This window comes from Carassius auratus, chromosome 12 (genome assembly GCF_003368295.1).
Source record: "Carassius auratus strain Wakin chromosome 12, ASM336829v1, whole genome shotgun sequence".
NCBI classification, from domain to species: Eukaryota; Metazoa; Chordata; class Actinopteri; order Cypriniformes; family Cyprinidae; genus Carassius; species Carassius auratus.
The window spans coordinates 10,919,750-10,935,009 of NC_039254.1; the positions used below are offsets into that span (position 1 = coordinate 10,919,750).

Sequence of the window (15,260 nt, forward strand, 5' to 3'; positions counted from 1 at the left end):
AGAAAAATGTATAATTTTGACCCGTACAGTTTTTTTTGGCTATTGCTACAAATATATCCCAGTGACTTAATACTGGTTTTGTGCTCCAGGGTCACATATGAGTAAAAATTAATTGAGTCATTTTTCATTAACATGTTATTTTTTGCATACAGCATGGAAATGAGAAACTTGTTCAAGTCCATTTCTGGCACTGAAAACATATGGGAAACTGGCTTTCCATTATAAAGAATATCTAGGTTTAATTGAATATATTTTTAGACCCAGGTAATGAGAGCCATTCATTAAACTAAGCCCACCATAGAAAGTTTTTTTTACATTTACAGAATGGTGATGAATGCTTAATTCATGTTCATATGTCAGGCTGAAAAAAAAAATAGCAAGTTGTGGACACAGAACAGGGCGTTAAATTCAAGGTGCTATGTCACGAAATCAATCATAAAGGACCTTCAAGGTGAAGCCGCATGATGAATGATGTCAGTACTGAAAGAGATGGGGTCTTTTTATATTTCTATCTTAAAACCGCATGTAATATTTTTTAAAACCTTCATTGAAAACCACATTTGAATCCTAAAGCTACATATTCTGTTTTCAAATGTATTGATATTAGTTATATCATCCATGCATATTTGTTCCTGCCAACTTTGATTATGACATTTAAATAAAACCATCACAGAGGTTTTCTCAAGGCCAACTGTGACAAACCTCCAGCCCAGCTGCCCCTCGCTCCCACACTCCCTCTGCAAAGTGTGTTGAAATGAGGCCTGATGAAAAGTCTATGGCGGGTGTGAATAATTCATGAATCATAAATTACAGCGCATGCCTCCCTGTAGGGGTAGTTATTTCACACCAGCTGTTCTGTAGCCTCCTCCTGTGCGGAAAATTAAAGAGAGGCGGTATCCTCAACCGTCCACCATCAGCCGCGTCTCAGCACTGTCCACCTCTGCCAGAGCTTTTATCATGACATCTTGTTCTTCGATACAAAAGGAACAGAATTGTGTGTTTTATTTGTTACGCCCGATCGATAGCTTCCTTCAATATCTGCACACAGCACGACTGGCCCCCTGGGGCTCCCTGCGAGAATTTTTTGTGTGAGCCATAAAGCAGCAGTTTTTTGTTTATTAACATGCCATTATAGTGAAACTAATTACTAAGTGAAACTAAAAAGAGCTGACGCCGAGAAAAAAGTCCTATTCCTGATGTCACACGCAGGTAATTTAAAAAATGAAGTATTTTTGAGTTAACATAAGATGGCTCTTAAAAAAATAATGATTTTAACAAAAAGAAAAAACAAACTGGGACCCACAAAACCCTCTAAAGCCCTTTAATGTGATTTATTTATGTAAAGAACAAAGAACAAAAGCTTTCATAGGTCTTAATATTTTATTTGTTCATTTGATTTTTCAAAACTATTTTTTCATAATAAATCTTCACTTTGAGGTCATCAAAGAATTGTCACAATAAAAACAAAAGAAGGTATTATAGAAAAAGTGTACACAAATAAAAAAACACACAAAAACAAAAAGCAACATTTTATTCAGAATGTCATATATTGTATACCTCTTGTACATTCCACACAGTACAAGATAGCAGAGAGAAGAATGTTTGCAAACACTTTTGAAGGGTTGTTTTTGCTATCTTTGTGCTTTTTAGCTATAATCCAATACTCGGTTTTTGAGGGGGCTGAATTCATTTGTTACTTTTTGAGATTATGATATTGTCTCTCAGTAGAATCGGAGTCCTAAATACCATGCATAATTTGTTTGGTCACTAAGACAAGCAAGAGGATATTGCTTAAACAGTCCAAAATCGTATTTTCCACATGTCCGGTTGCTTTCCAAAACCTATACTCACACTCATCTTTTAATGTCGACACAACAGCAAAAACAAAGAAAAAATTAAAACGAACAAAAAAGGAGTATGTCAAAAAGAATAGATGTTGGAGATGCACATTAAGGGGGGGAAATAAAATCTGTATAGCTAATGGCAGAAACGGTTCTATCGCTATAGCAACACATTAACATTTATTTTCTGTTTTTCCTTTATTTTCGCATGGGATTTTTCTTAAAAAAAAAAAAAAAAAAAGTTTGAAGAGCAGGTATACTGTAGTTGGCATCATCTATATAACAGGCTATAAAACACCACTTCAGCCACAGTCCAGAGAGCACACAGATAGTCTTTGCACCGTATATAAACATGTAATAAGATACTTTACGTGCATGGAGATTTTCCTCAATCTATCCCGAATGGCCCCGGTATTCCTTGTTATCATCTGTCATTGTTTTGACAAACATAAACAGAAGAAAATCCATCAACCTTTACACTTGGATTGATATTTAAGGCCTCCGCAATTCTCTTTGACACCAAGGGTTCTATCCACCAAATGGAAATCAGTTCGGATCCCACAAGGAGCGGTCCTTTCTCATCCAAACGCGCAATAAAGCCATCAGAAAAGGGAGTCAAATACTTTGGCTGATTTAACAATCATAGGTAGCATCTCATTTTAAAGTCCTTCGTTCCTTTTCCGTCTGTCCCATCGGTGAATGTCTGTTTGGATTGTTGCAGGTGGTTTGTCTGGCTTTAGCGGGAAAATGTTCCGGAAACACATATACAGGCAACATAATATGAAATACACTTAATTCTAACCAGCGGCCTTGTCTCTCAGTGATCCACAACTGTAGTGACTATGTGGAGTCTTCTTGCACAGTTCTGTTTCGTTTTGTACACACTTTTCAGCTTAGTAAAGTTCTGGTGTGCTTGGTTATAAAGTATGTTTTCTTGTTGTTAGTAACAGTATATTGTGTCTTAGGTCAAACCAAGACTGTTTTGTCTTTTTCGATGTATTTTTTTTCTCAATTGCTATACACAGGTGGATCTCCCTCCCCTTTTGAATGTAAGTTCGGAGCACAGGATCTGTGGGTTGGTTGTAAGGGGGGGAGAAAGTCTGTGAGATCAGACGTAGTACTCCTTGTCCTTGTTCTTTTTATCTTTTTTATTTTTGGGCACGCCAATGGGCTTTTCTTTGACGGCGGCTCCGTTGGGCTGTGTGGCGGAATTACTAATGTAGTTACGGCTCTCGTCCACGTGGTATGAGCCCTCGTCGCGATTTCGGTATTTGTACATGGCGTAGAGCAGGATTAGGATGCAGAGGGCGGCTGCGGCGACAATGCCTACGACCATGCCCGTGGTGCTGCTAGACTCCCGAATCACCTCCGGGCTGGGGTAACCCTTGGCCTCGGGCAGTGGAGGATGAGCTGTGGACATACAAGAAGGGAAAAGAGAGAGAGAGAACGATCATTTGCAGCCATAGGGATGCTCATTTTACTTCAAATCTAACTGCATCACTTCTTTGATGTTCCATTTATTTAACATATATTGCTCCTAAATCACTGCATTAGGCTTGTTGCGATAGTCGGTGTTACCGGTGATACACAGTGTTTAACCCACCTACCGGTCATAGCACTTGACCACCGGCACCGTCCCCATCGTGTTGAAGTTTTAGCCTATAGCAATAAAGCACTTAATTCAGTTAGTGACTACGTGCCTTCGTAATTTAGCGTAAGCGGAACGAGCGCCGCAGTAAAGCAGCAGGTGTCCGATTTCATTTATCATTTGAGGAGAGTGAGGTGAGCTAACTGGCAAAGGGTGGCGGAAGATCTGGTTTCAAAGCGAAATGCAAAATCACCTATTTGGAAATATCAAAATAGGCTCCCCGTTTTGGCAAAAGTAGCCAAAAATATCTTTGTGTTTGTGCAACAAGCTGCGCATCCGAGAGAGTGTTCAGCACGATGGGAAACATAATCACCCCAACAAGATCTCTTTTGAAACCAGAAATGGTAAATATGTTGGCTTTTCTGGCCAGGAATATGTAAGAATGCAACAAGCAGTGTGATCACGTTTAGTTTCCTGTTGCAATTTAAAATGAAGGTTTTTCGTTTATTGTTTCTCATTTAGCCTATTTATATTTTTTTTGTACGGTGTATGCAGTTAATAGGCCTACCTCCTTTTTTAACAGCTTAACGTGAGTTAAATTTTTATATTAGTTTTTTTGCACTTAAGTGTCCAGTGATTATATGGGTAGGCTACCTTATTTAACGAAGTTTTTGATGTTCGTTCGTTTCATATTCTATGGTTGTGCGGTGTTTTTTTTTTTTTTTTTTTTGCTGAAAAAGGCAGTTACTTTATTTAACGAATAGTTAATTTTTTACATAATTTCTTGTTTAATACTTGCACGATGTGTGCAGTGGTTCGTTTTGTTAATAAATGCACTTTAAAGGTGTTTCATAAGTGCTTTTGTTTAGTTTTTGCATGGTGTGTTAAGTTATTATTCATTTTGCAATAAAGATGTGTGTAATACAAGCGAGTGTCTTATTGTTTTGTGTATTTTTATTAAGAATAAAATAAATTAAGCTATGATTAATTCAAACAAATGCTACTGAATTGCCGCTAATTAAAGTGAAAGTAAATTGAGACGTGTGCACGTCTGCACGACTGCATTTTCGGCCACCCGAAATCCCCGACACATAACCCCGGTGACACCGGGATTACAGTTTTTTTTCACAGGGCGATTAACCGGTGGAAAAAATCCGTCACCGCAACATCCCTACACTGCATATGAAAAAAATTCAGTGTTCAGTTGAATTGAGGTGATCATTTTTTTAAAAGTTACCCTATTTTGAAGACACAAATAGCCTACACAGAATAAGCAAATGTTTAAGACTGATTTTTGCAATGGTAATTGAACAATGTTTTTATGTATATTGTTTATCATATAAAGCGTGCGTGTCTTTTTAGAAGACTTGGATTAAACCACTCAAAGCTTGAAATAATGATTGCCTTAAAAAAAAAAATGAGATATTAAAATGTCTATATGGCAGTATACAGTATGTGGTAGTTTTGCCAGTGGTATTGAAAGTTATTGTTGAAAAAGTCGTCATGAAGTCAAAAATGACCCTATTACTTTTTTTAATGCACATTACTAGTCTTGTGGTGAACAAGTCAAATACAATTAAAAAACTAAAAAAACTAAATGTCTGCCGTCCTGTCGTAATCTTTCATCTAAAACTGAAATTGGCTTCTGCTCTGGAACGGCGTTCTCGCTCTGATGATGTCAGTTTGATGGCTTCAAGAAAATCTTCTTGTTAAGTCGCGACAGGACTCCTGTTTCTGGGTTCAAGCCTCTACTCATTTCACTTGAGCAGATAACTTCATCAGCCATTTATGAGCACAATTTAATTAACATTACATATTTAAGCTAAGCTTTTAAAAATTAGCTGTGCACACTACAGTCTCCGTGCTCACAGTGTCTCAGACACCAATATTTAGTCTGATTCACTGTCTGGCCATCTGGGATTTCAGTACGGAGAAAAAGGTTAGGGTTATAATTCTTCAGTATTACATGACATTGTGGGTGTATATTAGCACAGTTTGTTGTTTTCTTGGAACGTCTAGCAGAGCGTTAGGACATAAAGCGGGGAAACATGACTTCAGAGGTAGCAAGCAGATATTCTTAACAACTCCTATCCAACCGTGAATCTGCTATGAGCAAGGGGTGGATTAGAGGTGCACCAAAATAAAACCCAGCCATTTATTCAATATTCCGTTTCACTTGGAAATAGATCACAACACTGAAGTCAGTTGCAACTTCCAGTTCACGGGAACTTTAATATTGATATTTTTTAGAAATTCCTGTATCGTGACCACCAATTTCATGTAATTTGTCAATAAGATAAAAGTGGGTTTTTTCAAAGTCTATTATCCACATAAATCTTTGATATGAATTCAATTTTTTTTGGTAATTCATAAAAACAATCTCTAGCTAAAAAGTAACTAGTAACTACAGTAGTAGTTTTTGAGAAGAGTAATTGTACTTTTACTTAAACACTGTTCTGACACCAGTACTTTTACTTGTAATTGAGTATTATTTTAGCAATGTAACAGTACTTTTACTTAAGTACAAATTTTGAGTACCGTATTTTTAACCAAGTGAAAACATTACCGTCTACAGCCGCGAGAGGGCGCTCTATACTGTTCAGCTGTTCAGTGGTAGACTACACAAGCAATGAGCAGCATGGAGCGCCCTTTCATGGCTGTAGACGGTAATGTTTCTCTTGGTTAATTTCTCTGTTCATTTCAAATTAATTTTGATAAGTAAGTCGATGAAAAAAAGTGTGACTTATAGTCCGGAAAATACGGTAGTCTTTCCACCACTGCCAAAACTCACTTCAAAACGTGAATGTTTGAAATAAATCCTTCTGTGAGACAATTCTTACACAGAATAAGGCACCCAACATATTTCATAGTATTCTAAGCAGTGATAAAGCTATGTCGATCATTGCATGAATATATACTATATTAAAATGAAAAGCAGAATAAGACAAACTAAGATATTGTAGTATTCGTTTGTTTATTAGTCATGTTGAATAAATAAAAGCAGTTAATTAATAATAAATAAAAGTTGTTTATTCAGCTACTGCTATAGGGATTTCCTGGATTTCTTCCGTGGAGCTTATTTGGAGATTCAGCGCGATATCGCCCTCTAGCCTTTAGACAGAGATTTAGTGCTGATCACAGAACCATGCTTCACTGACAAGATGTGCATGACCATCGCAGCTAATTGCGATTTAATTTTGATGAATCGTGCAGCCCTATTCGGTCAAATATAGCATATATAACAAATATTGTTATAGCGTTCATCTTTTTGTTAATCTATTTATTCCATTTGTTTTTTTTTATTTTCCTTAGCTTTAAAAATATAATTTTAACATCAATATTTCATGTCCATGTTTTTATTGTATTTATTTAGTCAAAAGCCATTTAATTAACTCCATGTTGGTGTCCTCCATTACCTTGTCAAGGGTTAATTTTCATGAATGACAAGCTTTCTGCTTATTATCCCTTTCTTAAAAACCTTAAACCATTTAAGTAATTGTTCTTATTGATTATGAAAGTTAATTTAAAAGTATATATTACTGTAATGTCAATATTGCAGCTTCTTTCACACCAGTAATGATAATATTCAGTTCTGAGCTGACTAGAAATACTAAGAAAGTCAATATGTCTTTGCTAAATTGATTTCTCTCCTGATGAGATTAGATATCCCACTGAGAAACTGCTTCACGGCACAGTACAGTCACTTGAGTAAACAGGATATAAACCACTAAAATGACACCCAGCCTTGCAATATATGTATAGTGTGTACTGCTGCTGAACGGACAAACTTGTACTGTAAGCTTGTGCTAACTAACTTTGCTTATCAAACCGTCGCAAAATATCTGGCTGACACAGAGCGATCAGAATGGATATATTGCACATTTTCCATTAGCCGTGACCATTGAGTGAACCTTGCTTCCTGGCTATTTATTCCTGGCAGAAAGTAGCATGCTGGGTGGAATAGTGTGGTATAGTTTCTTCTGATTTATGTCACTTGGAGAGGGGACAGTAACTGCGAGACAGCGCGGCTGCAGGCTGAGTGCAAATGCTCGACAAAACAACACCTGCGACAAAGCCGTTTACAGCTTAAGCTCGATCCACTGCAACCCGCAGGTGCAGGAAATGAGATGATGACAAAGTACAGCAGGGAATTATGGATGGCGACCTCTGTTCAAACATCTGTTTTTAGAAATGTCGCGATTTTAGGAGGACACTTTGGGGATCCGTAACATGGTTTATCTGAGACCTTCTGAGCTTTGGCCAACATTTTCTTTTTTTCTGTGCTTATTAACAAGATCACTGCATGACTTGTCAGCATGTTTTTCCATTATGTCTTGGATATGCTTTAATTTCCCTATGTATAAGTGCTGCATGGGCCACTGGAGTCTGTAACTATGCCAACTGAAGGAATCCAGATTGGGTTAACCTTTGTGCTTCATTTTTCATGTCGAAAGTGGTTTGCGCAGTCGACTGAGTAACCAGGATGCACCCGCTTCGTGGAGTAATGGGAAACGCAGTATGTGTTACACTAGCATGCTCGCTGGCCTTTTCTGAATTTATACCTCAACAAAATTTGCCAGGTCTCTTTAACCCACACACAATTAAAATAGGGATTATGGGTAAAATAATCAAAGATAGAGACTTTGGCATATGTAACTGCATAAAACTTGCAAAAACGGCACATAAACAGGGTAAAGACTTTAATGTAGTGTAATGAGGTATTAACGTTTGTTTAAAGAGGCAAAGATAGATTATACAAACCTATATTTCAGTGCACACTGTGAATACTTTGATACATAAGCAAGAGCACAGCTCAGGTAACAGCAAGTCCTAACCGGCAAACAAAACGATAAAAGCTCTTTCGAGTTAATCTGAGCTCCTGTTCGAACTAGCTGCGACAAGCGCTGAACGTCACTACATTTTGTCAGACGCTCAGTTTCTATTTCTGCACCATCGTGTTGGATTATTAAACATCAAATATGGATGAGCCTAGGAGAGGTTGTTTTTGGAAGCTGAGAAACATCGGAAATGACAAATCCCTCAAGATCAACAAGGAACACCGCAAAATGGATGGCGCCTCTCGGAACTGCTGAAAATACAAGTGTTCTAGGTTTTACGCTCTTCAGTTTGCCCTCGCTGTTAAGTTTAGCTGTTTTGTTGCGTAAAATTTTTGCATTCAGGAAAATTACTTTTCACTGCAATCATGTTGCGCTTGACACAACGGACACATTATTTCTAGACTGTTTTTATTTTTCTGCTGTAAAATGTGCCCGCTTGGCTCAATTTGTGAGAAATGATACCTTTCGGTATTATAACACTAGTTTTATCAGTGCATTTGGCAAAATGCCAAATCTAAGGATAGTTTCACCCCCAAATTATTGTGAACAGACACTACACAGAAAATGGATTTGTGCTCTCTTAACATGTACCACAGTTGAATAATCTTTCATGGAGTGGTTTCAAACAGAATGATGAAAAAATGGCAAACAACTTTGGAGGAAAATAACAAGTGGACAGTAATAATATAAAAGAAAGATGACTAACCTAACCCACCTGAACTTGGGTCGCATGGGTCAATGTCCTCATCGTCGCTGGGACATTCTGCCGACGCTACCAGAAGATCATCCTGTACAAGAGAGCCACAGAAGAGATGAAGGGTTAGTCAAAAACACCTAGTGACATCGTTACAGTTTTATAGGACTGCTGTGTCATTTAAGGCCTCATGCTGCGAAAGAGAGAGAGAGGAGCGAAAAAAAGGAAATGTCCTTTCCACTGCCACTCTGACATCTCTCACAGGTCCTCTGAGCTTTGACTCACAGGTGTGATCAAAGGTGTCCTAACCGTAAAAGGTCACAACATTTCAACAAAAACGACCGTGTCTGTGGATTATAACACACCAAATCGCATTATAGTACAGTCTGGAGAGACTTCCACATCAAGGTTGGAAAAATCGATTGGAGCAGCACAAACACATACACGCGCATACACAAAAATTTCACAAATCTTTTGACGAATACAATTTAGCTGGCAGTTGCTTTATAAAGACAGTCACACAGAAACATGTGGTGTGAGGAGCATCAAATCCCCTCACATCCTTCCATCCCGCTGAAAACAATCTCATCAAATGTGCCTTTTAATCTGAAATAAAACCATAGGAAGCAAATCTAAAGACAAGCCCTATCTATGACAACACACTGCGCTGAGACGTGCACTACACAACATACTGAAGGAAATCTTGCCTCTGCTCCAGTGATGGTTCCGAAGGGAAAGAAAGCCATGTTGAGATTTCACGGTTTGAATTCCAAAGATGGTATCCGACTGTGGTTTAATAGCTCAGAACGTCTCTCCGTGCAGTAATTCTCCATCAACTATGCAAAAAGGCAGCGAGTTCGACGTTCCTCTCAGTGCTACAGCAGAAAATTCCATCTGACAACGTCGCTTTGGTGGCATCCATTTAGTGCCAGTCTTCACACTTTTCTCTCTCTCTCTCTGCAATTAGCCAGAGTGTGTATACATTTGCCAGCTGGCCAAACGTGTACATGCATGTGTGTTTGTCCCAATAGAAACGGAGGACTAGCTGAATGTGTGTGCATGCAGGGAGGAAAGACATCGATTTCTCTCTGAGCTCACACAGTCTGCCCACAGGCTGCGGGGCAATGCCCACGCCAATCAGGACCTTTCACCATCATCACAGCCACACAGACCACACGAAACAACACGGGATGAGAAAGAGACTGAGAAGAAAGGGTGAGCAAAGTGGGAGTGGGAGGGCACCTTGCACGCTTGTTTCAAAGTGGTTGCTATAACCACATGGTTACCATTTTCCTTGCAGCGATATCTGTTCAACTCCCAGCTCTCAAACACCCTGCAAGTAGGTCAGTGCGGGTGAATAATTTAGATCCCTGACGTTACAGTGCTGGTTTGTGTGCTGCTGCTGGAAGGCTGGGAGACATGGAGGTAATGTATTGCAGCAGGAGTGCACAACAGAGCCCTTGCTAAAGGCCAGCAGCGGCATGTGTCTGCTTGACTCGAGAGAGAGACCGAATAATAACACTGAGGTCCTGGGAGCCACGGGCCGATGCGTGAAGTCATCCATACCACTAGATCTCTCACTCTGCGAGCTGACATGGAAGGGATGAAAGACCACAGCTATCATATACATAGAGATTAGTAGTCAACTGAAATTTTGTTATGCTTTTGATATAAAATGGGTGGGGGAAAGTACAGTCTTTATAATGCATTGGGTTTAGCGAGAGACAACTTAGACTCAATGTTCCTTTTCTTGACATGAACACAGAGAGAAAAAAGGGAGCTCTAGAACAGGGATGAAGGAGTGAGATAAAGGTGTGGGATAACGGTTAAAGATGTCAGCAGGAAACTGAAAACACATGGAGATCCATGAGGTATCACCATTGTGCCGGAACAATCATCTCAAGTTGCAAGTAAAGCTTGGCAACATATATTGAATTTTCACAACATATACTACTGTTCAAAGTCTTAGGGTTGGAAAGATTTTTCAATATTTTTGAAAAAAATCCCTTATGCTCACCCAGGCTGAATTAATTTGATCAAAAATCAGGAAAACAGTAATAATGTGAATATTACAATTTAAAATGATTTATTTTAAAAATATTTTAAAAGGTTATGTATTCCTTTAGTCTACAGTGTCTCATGATACTTCAGAAATCATACCACTATGTTCAAATAACATTTCTTATCATTGTGTAAAAGTTCAAAATCAATAGAAAAAAAGAACATCTACAGAAATGCTATAAATGTCTTTATTTTCATAATTGATAAATTTAATGCAACTTTTGTGAATACGTTTCTTAAAAAAAGAAAAAAAAAGAAAAAAAAAAAAAAAATATATATATATATATATATATGTAATGACCCCTTACTTTTAAGAAGTAGTGTATTTTCAATTATTCTGTTAGCAATATTAAATAAAATTTGAATTGTTTCCTAACTAATGTCATTACACTAATTTTGAGATCGTTCCTTGCATTCCTATGTTTTAGTTTTAACTATCCTTTTCTATTAATTGATTCAAAACTCTTATTTACATATTTTTTTTCCTCATTCAAAAATGTTGAAGGACATACTCGAGTGGAATTTTTTATATATTAAAATACATGTAATAGAAAACATGCCTTGACTAATTTAACTAGATTATTTATGCTTTGAATTTGTAGATCTTGCATTGAAATGTTTCTAATCTATTTGGCAACACTTAGGTTGCAGTTAGGGCTGGATATCGATTCAGATGTCCCGATTCAATGTTGATTCTCAAACTCTCGATTCGATTCTCTATTTTTTTTTTAATGACATTCAGTGAATATAGTTTAAATAACAAATGCTATTGATATTTAAATAATAAAAAAATAATAATAAAATTAAAAACCACAGGCCTGTTTTTTAAACCTATGTTTAGAATACAGGGTCCTTTTTTTAAACAATAATAGGGCCCTATACAATTTTATTCTTATTTTTTTCTGTTAATCAGATGAAGGAATAAAACATTAATTTAATTTATCCTAATCAAATGAAAATTAAACCCTTTTATTTTTTGGCAAAAAAAAAAAAATGCTGCATAACAGAGGTTTACTGTTAAAAAAAAGTGATTATTCTTTTACAAATAAAGATTTATTTATATGTATTAGCAGTAGTAGCAGTAAGTCTTAAGACTGGTAAATAGTAATATATTCTGACATTTAACATTAATCTAAACTTTTATTTTGACGGGTTGCCATGAGGAACTTGCAGCTGCTGCATATGTGATATGATGGTAGTTTTCTCAAGTGAATCGATAAATTGCTAATCAAGAGAATCTCAGAGCAGCTGAAGATGATATTTGTGTATTCATATCATCATAGTGAGACAGCAGAAGCTGAAAACACAGCGAGCGTCGTCCACGCTTTAGTATGCGTGTAAGTTACATCATGAAAAAAAACAGTTCGCTGCGCCATCCCCCATTCATTAATTGATTGCGGAAATCATGGCGCCTTATGCGTGATATCAAATGCTTCTGCAGATTTATAGCATTTCACCTGAGCATTCACACATATGGCTTTGTTCTTGGTTCTCCTCAACAGTATCTCCGCCATGATATGTGCTGTATAATGATAAGATTCACATTAATCAGATCTTGTTTTAAATGTGTACTGAAATAAATACAGGAAAAGATTGCTTCGTGGCTTTTGAGAATTGATATAGAATCAATGTAATTAAAAAAAAACGATAAATCGGAAAATCTTTTTTTATTGCCCAGCCCTAGTAGCAGTAATGGTATCAACCTGTTCTCCAACCAATATGCTTGTATAGTTCGTTTGTCCAAATCCCTGAAATACGACACATCAGAGCTTATACTACAATTGTGCCCATATCGGCAAAAGGTCGTTTTCATATTAATGTTTTGTACGCTTTTATTTGCCTCTGGTTTGCATTTCGTGTAGCTCAGTTAGCAGTCAATATGTAATCATGCTATCATGGGTTCGATCCCAGGGAACAGACGTGCACGAAAATGTATATGCTCAATAAATCATAATTTAGCATGATTTCTGTGAGGGTTAGGTTTAGGGGTGGGGTTAGTTGTGGTCATTCGAAAGAATAAGCCACCTACAGTAGTAAAATATGTAGGAAATACTGTGAGATTAATTTAAAACGGCCACACATTGCATTTAAATAAACGTGCGTTTTGATTGGTAATGATGTTATACGTCAATTCATGACGACAGATGCAACGCGACTAGAGGGCGCTTAACTTTAAAACGTAAATATAGGTCGTAATAAATGCTTGCACAAACAACCTATATGGTCGTTTTTTGTTGGAGGACAGGCTCAATGGTATATATAAAATAATATATATGGAATTAGATTGGGGTAGATTTAAAGCATTTGAATGTATTCATATCTAAAATTACCTAAATTAATAAACTGATATATCATCTAGCCCTAATTGCATAGGGCAGATAGGAACCTGCTAAATGACTACATGCCATTGTGACTGGCGGCTTTACTTGAACATTCTCCACCCAAGCCTTTGTTTGGATCTGAATTTGAATTCATCTCACACAGCTGAGCGCCTGAAACCATCCTTCTCTTTCACTCTCTTTCCTCTTTTGGAAACACTGCCCCTCAGCAAAGTGTCAAAACTCGAATCTAAGTCCTCAGATGTGGCGTTACACAAGCACTTGGGCATGAGGCTGTTTTCTGCAGAAAAGTCACGTATGACTAAGACCGAGCCTTCAGCATCCATCTGCCTGAGATCACCATTCTCCTCCATCCACTGCCCACTCAACAGCTGTGCTGAGGCGGATGAAGGGGACAGAAGCGGCCTACATTATGACTGTCCATTTCCTCCTGCTGAATAACTACGGTGTAGCATGTTAGTGACAGTGGGTATGCTATGAGAATATCATTGACGTGTGCACACAGACACCGCATGCACAGTATTAGACTCCCTGTTTTGCTTGCTCTTAATTACTGCACTGCCAACAGGCACAATAAGGGATGTGACACAGAGCCAAAATGGGCGGGAGAGCAGAGGGAGAGAGAGAGAGAGAGAGTGAGAGACGATGGCGCTCGGTTCACCTGTGAACGCAGCGGGGGAACCAGCTGTGCCCTAATGAGAAAGGAGTTACCTCAACACAAGCTCTCACAAAAACAGACTTTTCAAGCTCCACCTCCATTCAGCCCATTCCAATTACCTCACAGCTGCCAGACTCATCTACATCGACACAAATTAAAAGTAGGACCTGACTGAGCCAGCTGTACATGCCCTGGATAAGACAGGAGCAGGAAGTGGGTGGATCTAAACCGATGACCCTTCCAACCCTAAACTGTTTTACCTCGTGTAAGTCGATTTTATGTTATTACCTTAGGTAAGTGTATCATATATTGTTCCAGTAACACTCATATTCGGCTCTCGCTCTTAATTTTGTAGTCTGTATGTACGTACTGACCCTCAAAACCCTCTAATGGTTCCTTCAATTTCCATCTAAAATAGATCACATTTCTCAAGCCCTTGTTCTGTAATCATTTGCACTCAAAAAACAATATCAATTTTTATAGACGGTCTGAGATGGCCAGGCTCAGACGCTCAAATTCACCTCTATCTCTCCATCTCTTTCAGTCATGAAGATACTAGTATTCCACCACGAATACGAATATCTCAGAACAGTGCACCGTCTGTTGTTGTTGCCATGGTGACATGAAGATTCAGTCTGTTCAAAATGATAGGAAATAAAAAACGAATCGCCTCGGTGGCTCAGCTGGGACCTGCAAAGCAAACCATTGATTTCTCGCTATCTGATTTTCCTTTTTCTTTTTCTCTGTGTATCTTTCCTTCAGCCAGTATGACGGAGAGAATGAAAGGGTGAGAGAAAGCACAAGAACATCAAAGTCTGCCAGCTAACTTAGCTGCACTGCAAATGAAGTGTGAATATTCATAGAGAGGTCCTGGTGCTAAATGCAGCCTCAGTTCGCTGAGAGTTGTGTGTTTAAAATTCTGAGAGCTCATACAATGAATAAAAAATGGCCACTGATGCACTGCAGTATTCTCTAACAAGAACAGTTAAAAAAGAAAACAATTATTGCAAGAAACTCAATGGGGATACGCCTGCTAGTATAAGTATATACAGGGCCTCTACAGTATATACACTCACGGACATCCTGTACATGAGTTTCATTTAGATTTAAAAGCGCTAAAAAAAACATGCAATGAGAGAGCACAGGTTGAATATCTCAGTTTCTCATCTTCTAATGCCGTGCTGAGATGAGTAATAGAGAATCTGGAGCTTTCATTGAAGATGGAAATTAAGATGGCTTCC

General features: G+C 38.0%; 1 protein-coding gene across 23 annotated transcripts in view; it reads right to left on the bottom strand.

Moving 5' to 3' along the window:
- Positions 1-1,366: 1,366 nt before the first annotated feature.
- The window catches only part of nrxn1a (neurexin 1a), a 173,878-nt gene continuing 159,984 nt past the window's right edge, over positions 1,367-15,260 (bottom strand). For 19 of the 23 annotated variants that reach the window (XM_026276954.1, XM_026276953.1, XM_026276952.1 and 16 more), the window contains 2 exons: positions 8,974-9,055; positions 1,367-3,251 (listed from right to left, as the gene is read on the bottom strand). In XM_026276954.1, coding sequence (XP_026132739.1) covers positions 2,950-3,251; positions 8,974-9,055 — 384 coding nt within the window. In that variant the 3' untranslated portion in view covers positions 1,367-2,949. The remainder of the gene's footprint in view (positions 3,252-8,973; positions 9,056-15,260) is intronic. The other 4 variants (XM_026276948.1, XM_026276942.1, XM_026276938.1 and 1 more) reach the window with 2 other exon arrangements.